Source organism: Lissotriton vulgaris, chromosome 3_1 (genome assembly GCF_964263255.1).
Source record: "Lissotriton vulgaris chromosome 3_1, aLisVul1.2, whole genome shotgun sequence".
Taxonomy (NCBI): Eukaryota; Metazoa; Chordata; class Amphibia; order Caudata; family Salamandridae; genus Lissotriton; species Lissotriton vulgaris.
Window position 1 is genome coordinate 1,250,066,071 of NC_141689.1, and position 19,703 is coordinate 1,250,085,773.

Consider the following 19,703-nt stretch of genomic DNA (forward strand, 5'->3'; position numbering starts at 1 on the left):
GTGCTCTTACCACGTACAACGCTAGGGGTAGCACTCTGTCCCAGTCCTTGTTCTCGGCAGTTAACAACTTCTTAAGGGTAGTTTTTAAGGTCCTATTATACCTCTCAACGAGGCCATCCGTCTGGGGATGGTAGGCGGACGTTCGGATGTGATGTAGGTCAAGCATCTTGCATACCTCTTTCATCATCCGGGAAACAAAAGGTGTCCCCTGGTCCGTAAGAATCTCGCGAGGGAACCCTACCCTTGAGAATAACTCCACCAATTTGTCCGCTACGTTCTTGGTAGTCGGGGCACTGAGGGCAAAGGCTTCTGGGAATCTAGTATTGTAGTCGACTACTACAAGGGCGTATGTATGGCCACGTGATGTACGAGGCAGAGGTCCAATCAGGTCCATTCCCACCCTATCCCATGGATTTCCAATGATTGGCAGTGGTTGAAGGGGTACTGCGGGTGGTCGAGTTAGGTTCTTCTTTTGGCACACCTTGCACTGTTTACAGTAGGTATCTGCCTCTTTGTATGTACCGGGCCAATAGAAGAGCCGCAATATGTTCTGAGTTGTTTTCTCACTTCCACTATGCCCAGCAGTTAGGTGTGTATGGGCATAAAAAAGAACCTGTTCTCTGAAATCCTTGGGTACTACTAGTTGGGTGGGGTCTCCCTCTTTCCCTTCTCTATATAGCAGGTCATTTTCTATCTTGAATCTAGGGTAACCCTGTGGTGGAGAGGTCTGAGAGAGATGAGCTGCTTCCCAATCATTTAATAGAGAAGGGTCATTGGTTTGTGCAAATTTAAACCCTCTGTCTAGCACCCAAGGTTCTACAGACAAGTAAGCTCCTGCGGTGTGGTCTTTTAACTCTCTTTTAAACAAGGACAGAAAGTCCGGGTTATCAACCCCTATTATCAACTCCTCGGGTAAGGACCTTACTACCCCCACTTTGACTGATCAAGGTTCTCTACCTATCGGGTGTATGGTTATCCGGGCCATAGGATAGGGTTTGACGTCGCCATGGACACACCTGATATGAACAGTACCTTCTGGCCTATCTGGACAGGGTGCAAAAGTCGTTCCTGGACGACTGACTGACGACATCCCGAGTCTAGTAAGGCCTTCACTAGTTTCTGGTTTACTCGTACCCTTACGTAAAAGGATGGGCCCATTTTGGCGGTGTACATAACGGCCCGTGGAATATAGCCGACCTCCATGGGTTCTTCTGGGGGTCTTCGTTGGGGGCACATTCTGGCTATATGCCCCCATTCTCCACACTCGAAGCACTGTGGCCCCTTCCCATAGGGTCCTTCCGGTTTGAACGGGCGTGGTTTGATTGGATCGGGTACAGTCTTCTTTTTCTCTGGTTTGGATGGAGTGGTTGTGGACTTGGTATTTTTTTCAGTGTCCCAAGGAAAAGACCGGGGTGCTGCTCTGTTGTAGTTGGCCGCCATCTCTATGGCTTGAGCAGCCGTTAATCCGGGGTGTTGTCTTAACCATCTCTGGGTGCCATACGGCGAACTTCCATAAACTGTTCCAGTATGATACTGGACATGACTTCTTCCTTGCTCCGGATATCTGGCCTGAGCCATTTTTCGGCAGCCATCTTTACTCTTAGATACATGGTCTTTGGATTCTCACCCGGAATCCCCTTCTCCTTTCTGAACCGTAGACGGTATTCCTCTGCATCCATCCCTAGGTGGTCTAATATCACCGCTTTTATATCTGCATATGAGGACGTTCCTGCATGATTTGCCACCTGATAGGCAGTTTGGGCCTCTCCTGAGAGTAAAGGAGCCAAAAAGAAGGACCATTTCTCCTCAGGCCAACCGCAAGCTCTGGCTGCGCGCTCTAAATTTACTAGGAACGCGTCGGGATCTTCCCCAGTCACGTATTTTTGTAAGGCAACCCCTGATGGGTGTGGACCTATGGGCCTTCTGTCCAGAGGTGATGAGGAGCTGGGGGTTTGTACAACCTTTTGGATAGTGTCCAATTGTTGTGTCATAGACGTTCTGAATAAGTCCCGGTCAGCATCAGCGGTGCTTATTTGTTGGCCTATAGCCCACTCCAGTTTTTGTTGTCCATCAATGAGCGTTTGAATCACTTGTTCCATTGCCATGGTCGTTTGGGGAGGGGAAGATCCCACTTCTGACACCAGTGTGGACGTGGGTGAAGGGACGACCGTGACACCAGCTGTAGGATTTAACGATGGTTTTATTTTTAAAGATCTTAAGGGTTTGGTAACAAACGTCTTTCGTGTCCTTAATGTCAGTCTCTCCCGTGCAAAGGTACTGGGGTCCGTGGCGCTGCTCTTCTACCGGTTTCCTCCCACGGAATATAGATCTTCACTCCAGGCACCGAGGGACTCGCCACATGTAAGAGAAAGACCAACAAGACGGAAGGCCGTTAGGACATAGTCCTCTAATAAGGTTGCACCAAGGGGCCCAGGGAGTGTGAGGTGTACACCCGGTGATACACTATAACGATTGCCATGCTCAGTGTAGGAGGGGTTGGGTCAGAGAAGGTAAAGGGGGGAAGGGTTTGAGGGTTGAAGTAGGATAGGGGTGGAAGGGGTCAATGCAACGGGAGCGGAAGGTGTACTGACGCTCTATGCACTAGCATTACGCTTGCCCATCCAAGCTGCCAAACGCCGCCGTACCTGTGACAGCCACACTCCTCCCTCGGGAGTGTGGCACGGCGGTCCGCAGGGTCGTTGGCCTCCTGGCTCGCCTCGTGGCTCGCTTTCTCCTTCGGCTCCTCTGAAGTCTTCAGCTCCGTTTCTTCGGTCTCCGTCTTCGGCTGTACTTCTGTTCTCCGTCTCTCCAGCTCCCGCCTTCCTTTCCGCGGTGTTTCCACACCCGGCATACAGGATTTCCTCCTTTTTGACCAATGTGGTCTCAGTGACGTCGTGTAGAGCCGGGGCCTCTTCCGCGTATGTTGACGCCCACTTAAAGGGGCCGTTCTCCTCGGACTCGCTGGCAGTCTCGTTTCCGTGCTCGCACTCGTAATTCTGTGGAGAAGCCGGAAATGACAAGTCAGTAGGGTTTGGGCTCCACCATTCCCGATGGGTAAGTTCTCCGTTTTTACAGTGGGTGAAAGGATGGCAGAGTAAATTGAAATCTGAGAGGATCGATGGATTGGTGGGTGAAAGGATGGCAGAGTATGGGGAAATTTGAGTGGATGGATGGATGGGTGGGTGAAAGGATGGCACAGTAAATGGAAATCTGAGAGGATCGATGGATTGGTGGGTGAAAGGATGGCAGAGTATGTGGAAATTTGAGTGGATGGATGGATGGGTGGGTGAAAGGATGGCACAGTAAATGGAAATCTGAGAGGATGGATGGATGGGTGGGTGAAAGGATGGCAGAATAAAGAGTGGATGGATTCCAAAGTAAATAAAAGAAAATCTAAGAGGATGGATGGATGAATGAATGAATGGACAAAAGGACAACAATTGATGGATGAAAGGCTGTATTGGTGCATGGGTAAGTCAAGTGATGGATGTATGAGTGGATCGATGGATGGATGGAATCATGCATGCATATCTATAGGATGTGTGAACAGATGGATAGAATAGGGAAAGACTGAATGAATGAGTAAATTAATGGATGAAGGACAGAATGTAAAGTTGAAATGGCAGATGTGAGTAGGTAGATGAAGGGTGAAAGTCTGATGGCTAGATGCTTGGATGGAAGTGACAGTGAAGTTATTCTATGGAGGTTCGGGCTCACCTACAGTGCGTGCTTGTTGCTGTCAGAGCATTGGTCCAAATGGGGGGTATTTTAATTTTCTGGCTACTCCCTTCACCCTCCATGTTCTCTAACCCCACTAGCATGAACAAGCCTGACAAGATTTAGCTGAATCGTTCTTTTGTAGACGACAGGTGGTTAAAGCGGGGTGCGGCTGAGCTTGCGAAGCTCACAAACAGGCAATTCATAGTGTTACATACCAGCGTCAGTATCGAGCCTTATCTGTGGTATACAGTTAACCGCTGGGAAAGGGCTCTGCTATTAAGTTTAGACTAGGTACCAATCGCACACTGCTGTGCTTCTCCCTGAGGCAGTATGGGGGTGGGCTGCTTCCTTGTATGTCCATGTGACGATATTTGCCCTCAATCTTTACTTCATTTTATATTTTTCTGCAAATATTATATGTAATGTACACTAGATGTTTTTATAACCCATATTGCACACCTATAATTTAGCTTGCTAGTCTGTTTTTCATCAGACTTAGCAAAACCCGTCATTTTGTGTTGCTGTGGGATCCTTTTTAAAATGTGCTGCTTGTTATCGAACTAGCATGCACTTTTAATGTGACAGTATTTTATTGTATGTTTAAAGTGTGAACTTTTATGAATAATTATTTTAATCATCAAATAAAGTATTTTTTAATTTAATTGAATTACATTTGCTTTTTAAAAAAAAAAATATTAAGGTATTTTCCCCTTTTTTTTGTACTGGGCACAACAATTCATTAATAGAATACAGAAACAATAAAAAAACACAAATATAAACAACATAGAAAAAGAAAACATAAAACAATGTCTGGACCAGAATACATAACTGTGCATACATCTAGACGTAGATGAACCGAGGCGATTCCTAAAAGCAAAAAGAGCCCCCCCTTTTTTTTTTAACCACACATATAAATCCATTTTGCATACAAATGAGACACTACCTAGGATTGCCTTCCTTCCATCTTTGTATGGGTTCCCATATTTGTAGTCCTAGTTTCCGTCCCCTTTTGCCCTCCCTTGCATAAATTGCTTTCTCAAGATTTTAGGCAAATAATAGTTTAGCTAACCATTGGTGAAAGGTCGGCGGGAGACGATCAAGCCATGCCGATGCAATACATAGCTGCAGAACTGCCATAGCTACGATGATGAAGTAGCCATATTGTGCCTGTCTATCAACATCATTTACTCCGAGCAGGATTATTGATGGTGTTAGAATAATTTATATTCTTAATGACCTTTTAAGAAATAACTCAATATCTTCTCGTGTTGTTTGTAGACGAGTACATGTAGCAAAAATGTGTACTAAATCTGCCTCAAAGCTGTCACATCTGGGGCAGTTAATACCAGTTGTCCCTCCCCATTGCGCGATCCTTGCAGGCGCATAATATAATGAATATAATGTCTTATAATGTTGTGCCTGTAGTGTCGCTGAGCACAGAACTTTCAGCCCCAGATCTAGTGACAGACGGAAGCATTCCTTCCCTATATCTAACTTATGTGCCCATTTATCTTCGTATTTCTCAAGGTCATCTTGCTTATGTTCTATCAATTCGGCATAAAATATTTTTATTGTACAATCTACTCCATCCTGAATAATTTCCAAAATTGAATTCTTTCCAAATCCCGCAGACCCTCCCTTTTTTGCCAACATAAAGGTTCTAATTTGTAATTTTAAAAAATGCCTTGAGTCTAGACCATATAGTGTCTGGAGTCAGAGAATTGCATCATTCCCTGAGCCCCCATCATGCCTCCCAGCTTGCTTATTCCCTGTCTCCCCCATTCTGCAAACACAGCATCTGAAAATATATCCTGAGGGAGTGCAGAATTATTGATCAATCTGGTATACCAATTGTACCTCCCTAGGCCAAACTTTTCATAAAGGCCTTCCAAATATTATACGCTGCCATCACCGTTTTAAATTTAGTCCTTTTGAAGTAGCTAGGATCGGTATATTTCAGAAATACGTTCTCCGCCTCAGCACCCAAAACCAGAGCATAAATGGCTATTGTTCCTAACTCATCCTGCCCTTCCACCTCCGCTCAACCCAATAAGCCTGTCATATATTGTAGGGCAGCTGCCCAATAGTACAGTTTTAAGTCAGGTAAGGCGCACCCCCCTCTCTCCCTAGGCAGTGCCATAAACCTCAGTGCTCTTCTAGTCTTGCCATGTGCCCAAACAAACCTATTTATCATATGTTCTAAGATTTTAAACCACTTTGCTTCGAACAACAACGGGATTGCCCTAAATAAGTAAAGAAACTTTCGGAGGAGAATCATCTTAACAATATTGGTGCGACCTACTATGGAGAGGTGTAGATTGTGGAGTCTATCCAGGTCCTTCTTAGCCTTGGTGATTACTGGTGTTAAATCTACCAGTGCGTTATTCCTTGCAAGACTGAGAATTGCTTGACAGACTCTTTTTTTCCTGCCCTGATGTCTCCCGCTGGTGCCCAAGCCCAATCCCCCCGCCCCATTGATGTTAAAATCCCCAGCCAAAATAATACATGGGGACCAAGTAGCCAACTCCAAATCCAAGAAATCAAAAACCTCTAGGTCGTCTTCCGTTGAACCATAGATTGAGCCTAGAGTAACCCACTCGCCATCAATTACGCATTCTACAAGCACCCATCTGCCCCATTGGTCTTCAAGTTTCTTTACGTTTTGATAATATAGCCACTCCTCTGTTCCTAGCCCCCTGTTTTTAATATGCAAGCAAGTGGAATCCTAACTGTTCTAGCAGGTACCCTTTTGTCCCCTCAATATGTGTTTCCTGAAGGCACACAAAATCTGCACCCATAGTTCTCAGTAAGGTAGCCACCCGCTGCCTTTTGTGGCGGTCATTCAGTCCACACACATTTAACGTGACTACTCGAGTACCCATTTAAAAAACATCCACTGACTGCCCTAGCCAGTTATCCATACAAAATGTATTGATGTTTTTTTCCCTTCCTTAAATACTTCAATCAAGTGTGGTCCAGCACTGTAAGTGCACTGTGTCCTCCGGTTTGTGCCTCTTCCCTGTAAACCCAAGTGTAGTTTCGTTGTGCCGTGCCCTGTACCCACCCCCTCTCCCAAGCCCCTCCCGAAGCCCCTCCCTCATAACCCCTCCCCTTTACGGGCAAATAGGTCAATCCTGACCTATACGTGGCAGCAATAGCCCCAAGTAGCCCCCCCTTCCTCCCTGATACATCCTATTAATTTGCTGGTACTACTGCTGCTGCTTGACCTAATAGCCGAGCAATCATACTTGTTTATTTTAGTTCATATCTCCTTATCACTACTGGTGAGCCTTTTTGTTTGTCTGTCTCACAGCAACCGTCATGTTGTTTTGGCCCCCTTTTTCCTTTAACTCGGTTAAGTATGCCCGGGCCTTGATTTCAGAAAGAAAAACCTTAACCTGCCCATTAACCACCACTTTGAGATGACATGGAAACATCAGAAAGGCTTCACAACCCAAGTTCTGAAAAGGGGATATTAATTGAATCATTCCCCACCTTCTCTCAACTGTGGTGTGGCAGAATTCTGGGCGGGCAAAGAATGTAGTGCTATTATAAGAACGTCTGGCCTCAGGTTTAGCCTTATCCATGATCTCTTGCCTCAGAAGATAGTTCCCCACATATACCAAAATAGCCCTAGGCTTGTCAGCTGTGTACCCTTTCTTCTGAACGAGGGAAACCGGTGGGCACGCTGTATTTAATTCTCCAAATTCCATACTGTTAACTTCGGAAAAGCCCCCCTAAGGAGAGTGATAACATATGCCCGCACATACTGCCCTTCCTTCCCCTCTGCGACCCCAAGCAGTCTAATGTTGTTCCTTCTTTGACGGTTCTCGAAATCTTCGAGTTTCCATTGCATGTCAGCCAACATCTTTTCCTGATCTTGTTTAAATTCCTGCCACTTTGCAGTTTCATCTTCGAGTTTTCCTGTCCTTTCTTCCACCTCTGTGACTCTTGTTGCCATGTCTGCATAGAGTTTATTCACTTTCCTTAGTGATCCTTGTATTTTTTGGTTTGCCTGCTTGGCCCTCCAACTTTCAGACCTGGCCTCCCCTTGCCTTTGCTTTAAGGTAGCATACAACAAGTCCATAGTCGTAGTCTGTGTTGGGCTGGTGGAGTGAGAGTGATGCAGATTACTTCCTCCCCCCTTCTGATACAACTGGGAGGTAGCAGAGTAGTCCCAGTCCAATTTTTTGGCCACCTCTGGATGTGACGGGCTCACTGTCACCTTTGACACAGTGCGAGATCTATTCTTCGTATTTTTGGATTTATGGGAAGTATATGTTTTATGAGCTGCTGTGCTATCTGGTGCAGATGAATCAGATTCCAGCTCTGAATCACCTATATGGCCCTCTGACAGCGAGCCTGACTCGTCCTCACCATCATCGTCATTTACTGAAAAAAAGCCGTCATCGCTAGGGGATTCTGGTAATACAACCGCATGCTCCGCTCTTTGTGTGGGAGCTGTATGTTTACTGGGTACCCTCGAGGTTTTGCCTGTGGTGTTACCTATAGCCATATTATCCTTTGGTCATGTTGCTTGTTCCATATTTATGGCCCCGGCATTTTTAACCATCCCCTTAGCCTGCGTGGCTACAGATGCTTCAGAGATATAGTTCGATACCCCAGCTGTTCTATGCAGATCCTGCCCTGTGGAGCCCCCACCGCTTGCTTCCTGATTTGCCATAGGAACACAGATAATGTCCTGACCAGCACTGTTCTCGGAAGTAGCCTGAGCTGTGTCCCCCCCACCCACCCCCCCTCCCCCCCCCCCCCCCCCCCGCCCCCCCGGCTTCCACCGATGTTCACCTTACCGCTCGTGCCTGTCTATGCGGGGTATTACGATTGCCAGCTCGGTTCCGCACCAGAGTTGCCGTCGCCCTGTACCTGCGAGGACAGAGAGGCCTGATGATTCTGCTGTTCTGTCAGGAGATCTGTCAACCCATCGCTCTTTGCTGCAGAATGCACCGCCGAGGAAACCGCCAGCCGCGGAGTTCCTTCATCTGGCATCCGTGCATCGGCAACCATGTCCATGGCCTGGAACTCTTTCGCCAACGGGTCATCAGCGCTGCATTTGCTCGGCTCTCCTAGCCTACCATTCTTCCTGTCCGGGACGCAGACTTTCCCTGAGGGAGGCAGTGCTGGATTTGGCGAGGGAGTAGCAGAGAATGAATCGAATAAGGTAGGCTGGCCCAGGGTATTTTCTTTAACTGAGTCTTCCCCATTCTGACGCGTCTTAGTACTTTTTTTCCCCGATGAGGCCTTTATCCTTTTTCTCCTTTGGCCTCTCGGTGTTAATACCTTCTCTGGGTTCATCAGGGTTTTTCCCAATATATCTCCGGGTTTGTACCGTCGACCTTAGATTAGGATTAAGGGTTGGCACACCGGGATCACTAAGAACAGCCTTGTCCTTTTCTTCATCTTTTTGATCTTTCTGCTGTCTTGGTCCTCTCGGTGCCATATCTTGCATCAAACTATACCGATCAGGACGGGAGTTAAATTTCTTTACACCGCTGAGCCAACAAGTATTTCAACACCGTAGTAGCTTGATTTTGCTAGTGGATAGCCAGGTCAAGAAGCACTGTACCGAAATCAGCAGATACAGCATACTCCAAGGTCAAGCAGCAGGGTATACCAGCAGCATTTCAAAACTCCGTGGGAGAGGGAGAGGAATGGCTGCTCCCTACGACCTGTCAGTGGCCATCTTGCCCTCCTCTCTTATTGAATTACATTTGCTCGGAAACATTTTATGTTTCTCTGTTGCACTCTCTGGGGCTCTTTACAGTTTGATATTTGGTTTCAAGATCTTTTAAAGAGGCCCTAATTTATTTATTTATTCATTTCTTTTTTTTTAACTGAACAGTTAGCAAAATACAGACATTGCAGGATATGTCCACAATAATTAAACGTCTTTGATAAGAAACAACCACAATTTTCTTTAGAAAATAATGCACTCCCTACTTAAAATATTTCATGGCTATAGTGAGACCTTAGACTGTATTTTTACCTTTGGTTTGACAGTGTAGCTGTTTGCATGATCTAGAATGACCAATTATTTAAAATATGCATAGAGTGAAATTTAGTTCCATCCAGAGCTGTTTAAACTGGACTATCTTTTCCAACTGGTGGTTGCTTGCACTGAGGGGCGGGGGGGGGACTAGATTATTTTTTGAATCAATTAAGAGACTGAAGTGAGGCTTGTTGGAAATGGCCTCTCCAAGCTACAATTCATGAATTGTGAAGTGCTGTGATTTTCCAAGAGGATCCGACTGTTGTGTGTAGTTGTATTTCCATGTTTATTGCCCAATCAAAACCATTCACTTAATGTATGTTTGCTGCATCTGCCTAGGTCATTCATTCCATCATCCATTCCACTGACTTGTTTTTCATTTACTTTATAAATAAGTTTCTGTTTTTGCATCCCTCTCAGTCTGTTGGAAGGTGCTGGCACCAGAGGTACTTGCTCACTCTCCCTCGGGTCTCTATTTCAGGTATGCCTTTGAGATGGCAAGGAGGAACACAAAACTGCCGGAGGCGTTTGTGGACAAGCTTCACGAGGCTTCTCTCAGTGTGATCCAGGGATGCTGCAGTGCTCCGACTCCAAATGCATGCCTGACCAAGAAGGTGAGACATGAACATGCATCCCCAGACGTTTTCTACACCTCGCACTTATACTGGGCTAGGAATATTACATCCCACTCTTAATGAGGGCCTTTGTATGGTCATCCCCATGAAGTGGTGAGTTGTCCCGCCAGTCTGGCACTGCCATGATTATGTTATGTTATGTTATGTTACTTGGGGATTTATAGAGCGCAACATACACCGACAGGTTCATTGGCGCTATAGAAGTAAGTGGATAAATGCAATGTCATGCCAGAGACAGCTAGTTAAAGGCCATAGTGAAGAGCCAAGTTTTCGACAGCTTCCTGAACCACAGGTAATCTTCTTCACGCCTAAGAAAGGCAGGAAAGGAGTTCCAGATCTTGGGACCCAGGAAGGAGAACCTGGTCCACACAATACCTTTGCGACGGATTCTAGGTACCGTCAGAAGGTTCTGGTGTGAGGATCTCAGAGTGCGCTTTGGTAGATATTTATTGATCAAAGATACAATAAAACTTGGACCAGTATTTTGGGTGGCTTTAAAGAGTGTACAACCTGCCTTAAACAAGGCTGGTTGTTCCACTGGGAGCCAATGAAGATCTCTGAGCAGAGGGGTGATGTGGCAACGCCTATCCTTAAGATGTTGGGTTTTGTCATTTTATACCTAAAAGCATCATTCAAATTAAATTTAAAAGAGCAGTATCCATCTTTCAAAACTTTTGGAATGATAAGCTGGTGCATGCCTACAATATATATTATAGACACTCATCTTCCAAGAAAATGAGTGACTAGTCGTACAACACATTTTCGCCTGCTAACAAACAATTCTTCATAGGCGCACTCTAGGTATGTTAATTTTTTATTATGTTTAAATACTTTATTTATCGTTTTGAATTGACACCAGCCAGGATCAACATGCATAGCACCATCTTTGTTTATCGTTTTCTTATATCAAGATTCTACTTTAGAAATGACTTATTTGTATATTTTTCTACTTGTAGCGACCGCAGCTGAGGGATCAGATGTTTAAGTTCATCGCAGAGGCAAACGCGCTATGTGGCGATTACAACAAATATACATTTACGGAATTTAAGAAAAGGTAAATTCCAAGTGTGGGATATTGGGGTCTTGTAAACTGAATGTGCAGTCGGATGGTTCATCATTTTACCATTATACCATCACATGTTCACCAAAGCACACACATTTATGACTTCCATTTGCTACATTTCCTAGTTAAACAAACCTCAAAATAATTGTTCATAGTTGGGGCTGAACACTGCGGAGCTCAGTAGAATACGGTATTAAACATTATCAGAAATTGACTACCAGACTGCTCTTCACATCCACAGATTACTGCCTGCGTTGCCTGTTCATTGTAAGTGTAACGCGTCGCCTAGAGATAGATTTAAAAGCATCTCCTGCCTCCTGTTATTAGAAAAAATCCTAAATTATAATGCGTACATACACACAGATATAAAGGGGCTATGGGTAACAACCCTTCAGCCATTGGTCTGTTGAACTGTCATTCACATTTTGCTTTCACCCACTACTGCACACAGCAAGAGACACTGAGTTCGCCCACTTCAAGCATTGGCTTCAAGGTATTTTGCGTGGTCACTTGCACTCCCACCTAAAAACAAATGCACTTCAAAACCAGAGCTTGTGGGCCAAGAACTTACTTTGCCAATGTTTTTTTTCTTTCCACTCTCTCTCTTTTGATTCTGTGAACATGCTAGTGTAATTGCCGTATGTCTTCAGGTTACAACATCTCAAAGCCTTTATTATTTTTTCTTTGCACCAATAATAATCATATTTTGCTGTGATGTGCATTACATCTAAACAGGGTTTCTTTACGCTTTGTACATACACTTGCCTGGTAAGGGGCACCTGTACTGTGCTATCCAATTTATATGCAAAAGGTTATTTTTTTAAATATATATTTTTATTGCAAGAATAGGGCTGCCATGTTTAGATGGTAGATATTTTTCTGTTGTTCTTATTTGTCTTTTTATGGCATACCCTTGCAATAAAAAACCCATCACAGCAGCTTAGCAATGCCAGATCCAATTTTACCAATGCTTGTTGTGCTCCGGTGACACAAAAACTAGCAACAATAGTATTAATATTAAATGTTTATTTCAAATTCAATCCCATATAACACATCATGCAGTAAAATAATAAAAACACCCGTGAATAAATACTTGGTTTAACAATAAAGTACATAGCAGCAATGATTTCAGTCCATCTCACTAAAATGCAATAATGTTATACAGGCGTAGTTGGTGCAGGTAAGAGCAGTGGGGTAAATGGGGTAGGAGTGGGGTGGCGGAGTTGACAGATGACGACGAGGTAAAATAAAATTTAAAAAAAACAAAGCCACTTACCGTGATCTTGTGGCATCGGCGATGTGGCTAGCGCAAGGTACCTTTTAAAACTTTTGTAAATTTTACCTCACTGTCGTCTGTCAAACCCCCCACTTCTTCCCCTCCGCCCACCGCTCTTCCCTTCACCAGCCACAATTGAAGTTATAATGTAACTTAAGAAAGATAAGGACAGATGCATATAATTTACTTCGATCATATAAACAACAATGGCACAGTTCGATGGATAATTTAAAGTGCTATAACAATATTCCCAGTGATTTCCTCAGCCACCAGACAGCTTGTAAAAAGCTGCTGAGACTTAGTGCAATCAGAATACTACAATCTGTCCTTAAAATTCGGTAAACTTCACTAAAGTGTCTAGTACCCAAGGTAATTCAGATTGACCTTAGCAAGGACCTCCTAGATTTGACATAAGCCAAGCAGAAAAATAGTAAATGGTCAACACCCTCTATGATCTTACAAATGGCCGGTTTTGTGATTTTGATCGGCTGAGGGCCCATTTATGAGTGAATTTATTCATTAACAATGTGCCTACCCTAAGTTTTATAAGCAGCGTGCAAGCTAGTTGTGGTAGATAAGCATCCATATACATTTCAATTTATGGTGTAGGTTTAAACTTAATGGAACTCTGCTCTCATGGTTTTTTTTGGGTCTTGACCTGAGAAAATCTACTATGTGTATGTATATATGTATATAGAGATAACTCTAATCACTAGTATATGCAGTAGACCTTTGTACTCTCTACCATTCCTATGTGACTCTTAGAGTATATCCATTTGTATCTCTTCCTTGAGTGACTTTACTACTTGTACATTTGCAATTTTTCTTTATGTTTGTATCTCTTCCTTGGGTGACTTTACATCTTGTACATTTGCAATTTTTTCTGTTTGTATCATTTATGTAACGCATGTAAATCCTAAGTCCTTATGTTTTGCAACTGGTTCTTATGTAGAGCGCTCTGACACCTTCGGATAAAGTCCGCGCTATAGAAAATCGCATTAAATAAATAAAATAAATAAAAAAACTCGTCAGCCAATCGTCCTGACTTAGTAGTAAGATGATAAAAATCGGTCATGTAGGCCCAAATTTCTCTTTGATGACTCCCCTAATATTGTTGTTTATTAAGGAAGGATTAGTCCAGTACATGCCCAAACCTAGAGTGCCCATTTGGCATTTGATGTGACAAAGCCAAAGAATGATGGTACTTTTCCCCGAGTTAACAGCCTTCCCCAAAGCTGATCTCTACGTGGCTGATTCCGGAGTAGACTGTAGTCTAAACAAGAAGAGTAGGGGTTGTAGCTTGGCCAGATCTCCAGTTCTTTTAAGGCCAGTTTTGAATAATATGGGGACCGTCGGAGTACTTTTTGACAGTTATAACAGGAATTTAATAAGGCTGTTCTCTTTGGATATCAACACACTGAAGTTCTTTATGCCCCATTTTTCTGCAGCATAAATATCTGCTGATTGCACTTTGGCCCAAAATATCTCGATGACTGGGAATACTGTTTTCGGGGTAGACACCTTATAGCGCTTGATAACTGCCAAAGCGCTAAGGAGTAGGTATAATTTAGATTTTAATATTTGGACATTCCATTTGGTAGATTTATCATTCCCAAGAAATCAGAGGTCTACTTGTTGGAGTATAGTCCCTCTCATGTGAGCCCCCCCCCTTTGAATGATTTGTATGCTTTGAGAACCATAATCTTTATTTTGGATGTATTAACTTCCAAATCTCCGGTGTCACAATAGTCAACAAAGCTGCTCAGGAGGTTCTGCAACCCAATTGGGGTGCGGGAGAGTAGTACAGTATCATACGCAAATAGTAAAATGGGGATTGATAAGGCGCCCTGCATAGGACAATTGTGGAAACAAGTGAATACAAATTAACCATGTCATTTATATAAAGAAAGAACAGGGTGGGGGCGAGAGCGCATCCCTGTCGCATGCCGCGTTCGATGGATACCGGTCTGTGAGTCCCCCTCCCTTACTTGGGCAAAATTCCTTTCATAATAAATGATAAATTAAATTAAAGATACATTAAATAGGGGAATCCAGTAAACTTGGTTCCATGCCCATTCTATCTAGAGTGGACCACAGTTGTTTTCTGGGGACCAGATCGAAGGCAGCCCTCAGATTTATGAAGGTCATGTAAAGATGGTCATTGGAGAGCGCCAAGTATTTGCAGATTATAATGTTCAAGTGAAAAACATGGACAATAGTATTCACTTTGGTACGGAACCTTGCATGAAACAGGGATAGGACCTTCAATACCTCCAGCCAGTCTTGTAATCTGTCAAGTACTTGGTAACAGAAAACCTTCTGAAAGTTATCAATCAGACTGAATGGTCTATAGTTACTGGGATATGTTTATTGAAGATAGGGGTTATTTTGGCACCTAGCCAGGAAGTTGGTATGCTGTTGTCTGCCATGATTTTATTAGATAGAGTGCATTGATGTATGGTCACCATACATCGGGCCTTGGACGGAAAAGCTAACCCGGGAGCTTAAATGGGCCGGGCGCCTTGCCGGGGAGTAAATGATGGATGTCCCTTAACGTCTCTTCCATAGAAAATGAGGTAAATTTGTCATCATTTGTCCTACCCAGATCAAGTGGGACACTTTCTTGTTCTGTAGTGGGGAAGGCCCTCTGGGAGTCTGTAGCGTACATTTCTGAGAAATGTAAAACCCATTGCTGGGGTTTACAACATATACGAAAAAACTTTGAGCTATTGGGCCGCCATGGGAAAAGATCTGCCAGAAGGATTTTTGATCTTTTTTTTAGAGGCTTCTATTAGGACAAGCCAGTTGGAATCTATGCATTCCTGCTTAAATGAGGCAATAGTTGTTTTATAGTTTGTGCAATGCTGCCTGATTAAATCGCAATCTCCCTGTTTGATCTCCCCAATTAGGAGCTCTTTGGTCTTGCAACACTCGCTCGAGTCCCAGGATGGAGATTAGTTTACTCTTCCCTTGATAGCCTTTCTTTCTTTAGTACATAGGGTATATAGAGCATTAAACAGGTCATTGTGCAGTTTACCCAGGCAAATCTCATTGAATGGAGAAGATTCCATTTGGCCTGGAATACTAGTAAACACAACATATATTTGCAATAGTATGCCTGAAGTAAGGCACAGCTTTTGTATCCTTTAATAATGTTAAAATCGTTTCAAATTGTGGAGCTATATTTGTATTGATCGCAAACAAGTTGTTTTTTATTATCAACTTGAGAAGGTTCTGATTGCCGTTTTTCTGAGCCGCGATTTAGAAATCTAGCGCAAGGTACCAGGGATTAATATCTAGAATGACATAGTCAATTCTGCTCTGGTTTTTCCCTCTTGCAAAAGTTGGAGCAAGGAGCTTACCTGACCTAAATCTGCCGTTACAGGCGTGCAGACCGAGGGTCATTGTGAGGGACAATAGCTGGAGCACAGTAGATGACCAGGTACTAAGTGGTTTTGCCTCCAGTTTCTAAATGCCCCTGGCTTCATCTTACCCCTGAGTAATGGCTATTGACCTTGCTAGAGGCTCGAACGTGGTGTTAAACTTGCCTGCAAGCATGACAGGAGATTTGTCTAAACACTCTGACAGATGGTGGGCCAACAGTTTTAATGTGGGTGAGTCTTTGTTCCTGCATATAGAGTGATTATAGATGTTATAGACCTTTACCCTATACCCATTCTACCCACTAATACACAAGCCTAAAATATTTTTACTATTGATTTTTTATCTTTTTTTGGTAACATCTGGCATGTTTTTTACCCAAATCTGTAGCCCTCCTGACGGGGGACCCTCTTTAGATGGCACTGCCTCTACACTCTAATTTGTATACCCTTACCTAAAGGTTTTTTCCAGTGCCCGCGCCTCTTGTAAGACAACTACATCAAAATCACTAATGAAATTGCCCCACTCTAGGTCTGTGAGTTTCCCGCATAATCCAGCTGCATTTCATGACAACAGTGCAAATGGTATGACACACCTCTCATCTAATCGGGTTGTGTCTGGTATATCATGATCAATGCTTGCCAGGGCACACTCTTGCAGGGTAGTATCAATAGTGGTTAGATGTTCAGGCATGCCAGATCTTGTATGAGGCTGCTGGGACAGAACAAACTCATCTGATTGGCTCTGAGTACGTATGTGTGTGAAAGGGTGATGAGTATCACCAGGAGGTATTGCTGTATAGATATTTACAAGTGAACATGGGAGGGTGATCAGTCTTCTGGAGCAGGCAGGAAGGGACACCCCATTCAGTCAATCAAATTTGTTCAGGCGGGACTTCTCAATTCTCTTGGGTTCAATGTCATTCCTTAGGGCTGGCACATTCACTCTACCCTGCGCACTTGGACCCTGAATTTGCAGCGGGCGCAGAGGGAAGGAGCAAGATGTACCACTGGATTAGAAGACTGGTGTACTCCCAAATCGAGTTTTAGAATCGGTAGGTGGATAGGATCGAACATCCAAGGTCAATAAACCATTAACTAATGAGAAATCCATCATCTTTAGCTAATTGTGTCCCAGTTCTTTTTGAGATAAGATAGTCTTTGGGCATAAACACTATCCAAGTGCACAATTGAGAGACACAGTCTTTGTGATCGATTCCAGTGAGTCATCTTTTTCACGAGAGATTCTGTTGACTCTTTTTGTTCCGGTTTAAGTCTCGGAACATTGATCATGAAAACTACAGATTGATTGTTTTGCCAACACCTAGGTGTGAGCTTTTGGTAGTGTCAAAAGATGGAAAGTCCCATTTCCTGGGGAGTAGTCGATAGGAAGATTGAGGGGAACTGTTGGCTGCTACTGGTCGATTCAAAAACTCACGAGTACGGGGCAGGGGAGAATAAATCCTTTGGCTGGTCTCGTGTCCTGGAGTCGTAGCTTGCAATGTATTAGATTTTGTCCCTTCCCCATCGCTGGATTCCATAGGACATACAGAATTAGAAAATATTTAGTTTTCATACTTTTCATGTAGTCTTGAATTTGATGTCTATTATTAAACGAACAGTGGACCATAAGCAGTGATATGACACAATGTATAATTAGCACTTATATTAAACACTTGATTATGGACTCCTGAGAATCAGAACAATATTTCCTTAGTTCTTATTCTGAGATCTAGGTTTGTCCATTTCAGAAATGCAACAAAATATTGACCACATTTGTATATCTTCAGTCTGCAATACGGGGCATATGCCGGAATGTGTTGAAAAAAGCATACACTTTGCACACAAGACCAAAGAGGTACATGTTCCTGAGAAAACTCTTTCTCTGAGTATAAGTCATATGGAGGGATGGGCACCACGTCTATTTTCCTTTTCTTCTGTAAAGGCTACAGTTTCCATTGGGGTCAAGGAAAATTTACCTAGGCCCCCCCCCCCCCACACACATACATTTTTGGGTTTGCCATAACGACACCCTCCCTCTTCCAGCAAGCAGTCCGTTAAAAAAATGACCTTTCCCCTCCAAGGACAGATCTATGTGAACATATTAAGTATTGTTTCTTGTTGTAGAGGGTGCTTTGGAGACAGCCTTTTAAAGGAGAGTAGACACAAGTATAATCTGTACTCCCTTTATCAGAATTGTTGAGTGTGAAGGCAGTGTTGGTTGATTCTTTGCTGATGTTACCTGTGTATTCCAAAATGTGCAGAGCAATGCCTAATTTGTAAAACAATTAAGTGCTGGTCCCATTGACAAATGGGGTTGCCAAATACCAAGGGTGCCTAGTCTTAATTTTACCTCAAGCCTCTTTCATCCACCAATATACTCTCCATGTTCCTATATCACACTCTCTTCTTTTCACCTCTACTTTCTCCGTTTGCCAATGTTATCTACATTTCTGGTCCTCTTGTTTCCCCCTTTGCTGACTTGCTCTATCAGAAAATAAAGACTCCCTCCCTCATAAAAATGTGTGTGAGCCCGACCTACAACCACCACATCAAACTAAACACTAATACAGAGTAATGTGGGCTGGACTTTGTCCTTGCAGTTCATACTGTGGTCTTTGAACGTGTTCTGTCTCAGTTTCTCCAGAAACATTGCCTGAAACAAAACTAGACCTGTCTGGTGGCACACAGACCTTTGGGTGGAGAGATTGACGAGGTTTCAAACAATAGGTCATTATTTGTATGCAGACAGTGGTTGCTAGCCTTTAAGACATTATTCTCTTTGAACCGTATGCATGTGTTAGACAAATACAGAAAATGATGACCAGCAACAAGTTGCTTCATGAAAGCCAAATGAATTGTCTTTGCCAATGTTTGTTTAGCCATTTCATGGGGTTGAGACTTGTTTTCCTTTAAAGCTGTGACATGGTGACATGGTGTCATGGTGTAAGCAGCTAACAGTGTCTCATCTACTCTAGTTGCTATTAGTTTGTCTTCTGCACCAAACTGTGTGTATAATATTCCACAATATAACTTTATCATTGGTACTTTATCATCTATTCATATTGTTGCTATTAGCTTCTCTGCTACACCAAGGAGTTGGTATATGGTAACATAACACAGTATAAAGGTTTGTGTGTTGTCACAAAAATAAAGCCACACTTCTGTGATTATTTGTTTCACTTCATGCAGGTTAAACAACATTTTGAGCAAGAAAGTGCCGAAACCAGCATCAAAGGTCCTTGAAGAGATGGTGGAGGAACGAGCAAACTTGGCATCAACATGCTGCTCTGTAAATGCACCTCCAGTGTACTGCAAAGAGAATGTAAGTGATACTAACATAATGAGGTACACAAATGCAGAATCAATGATTACCCCCTCCATCATTCAGAACTTCAATTTGACTTGGTTTATATTCTGAGCTACATCTTACTGAACACTTTGCATTATTTACTGTGTTGTAAAAAGGTCTGGTAAATATGCTGGTGACACCGTATGCTACAGTTACTTCACATGTTTATGGAAGACAATGGTTCAGTTTGGCCCAATAGGGTCCTAAGAAAGCACGTGTAGTCCTTGAAGAGTAAGAGGATTTTTTTACCTAGACATCAATCATTGAGGG

At 43.3% G+C, this 19,703-nt stretch overlaps 1 protein-coding gene across 2 annotated transcripts in view; it reads left to right on the forward strand.

The window, feature by feature from the left end:
- The window catches only part of GC (GC vitamin D binding protein), a 263,059-nt gene that overhangs the window by 146,056 nt on the left and 97,300 nt on the right, over nucleotides 1–19,703 (forward strand). For both annotated transcript variants that reach the window (XM_086961757.1, XM_086961756.1), the window contains exons 9-11: nucleotides 10,209–10,341; nucleotides 11,319–11,416; nucleotides 19,274–19,406. In XM_086961757.1, the coding sequence (XP_086817883.1) occupies nucleotides 10,209–10,341; nucleotides 11,319–11,416; nucleotides 19,274–19,406 (364 nt within the window). The remainder of the gene's footprint in view (nucleotides 1–10,208; nucleotides 10,342–11,318; nucleotides 11,417–19,273; nucleotides 19,407–19,703) is intronic.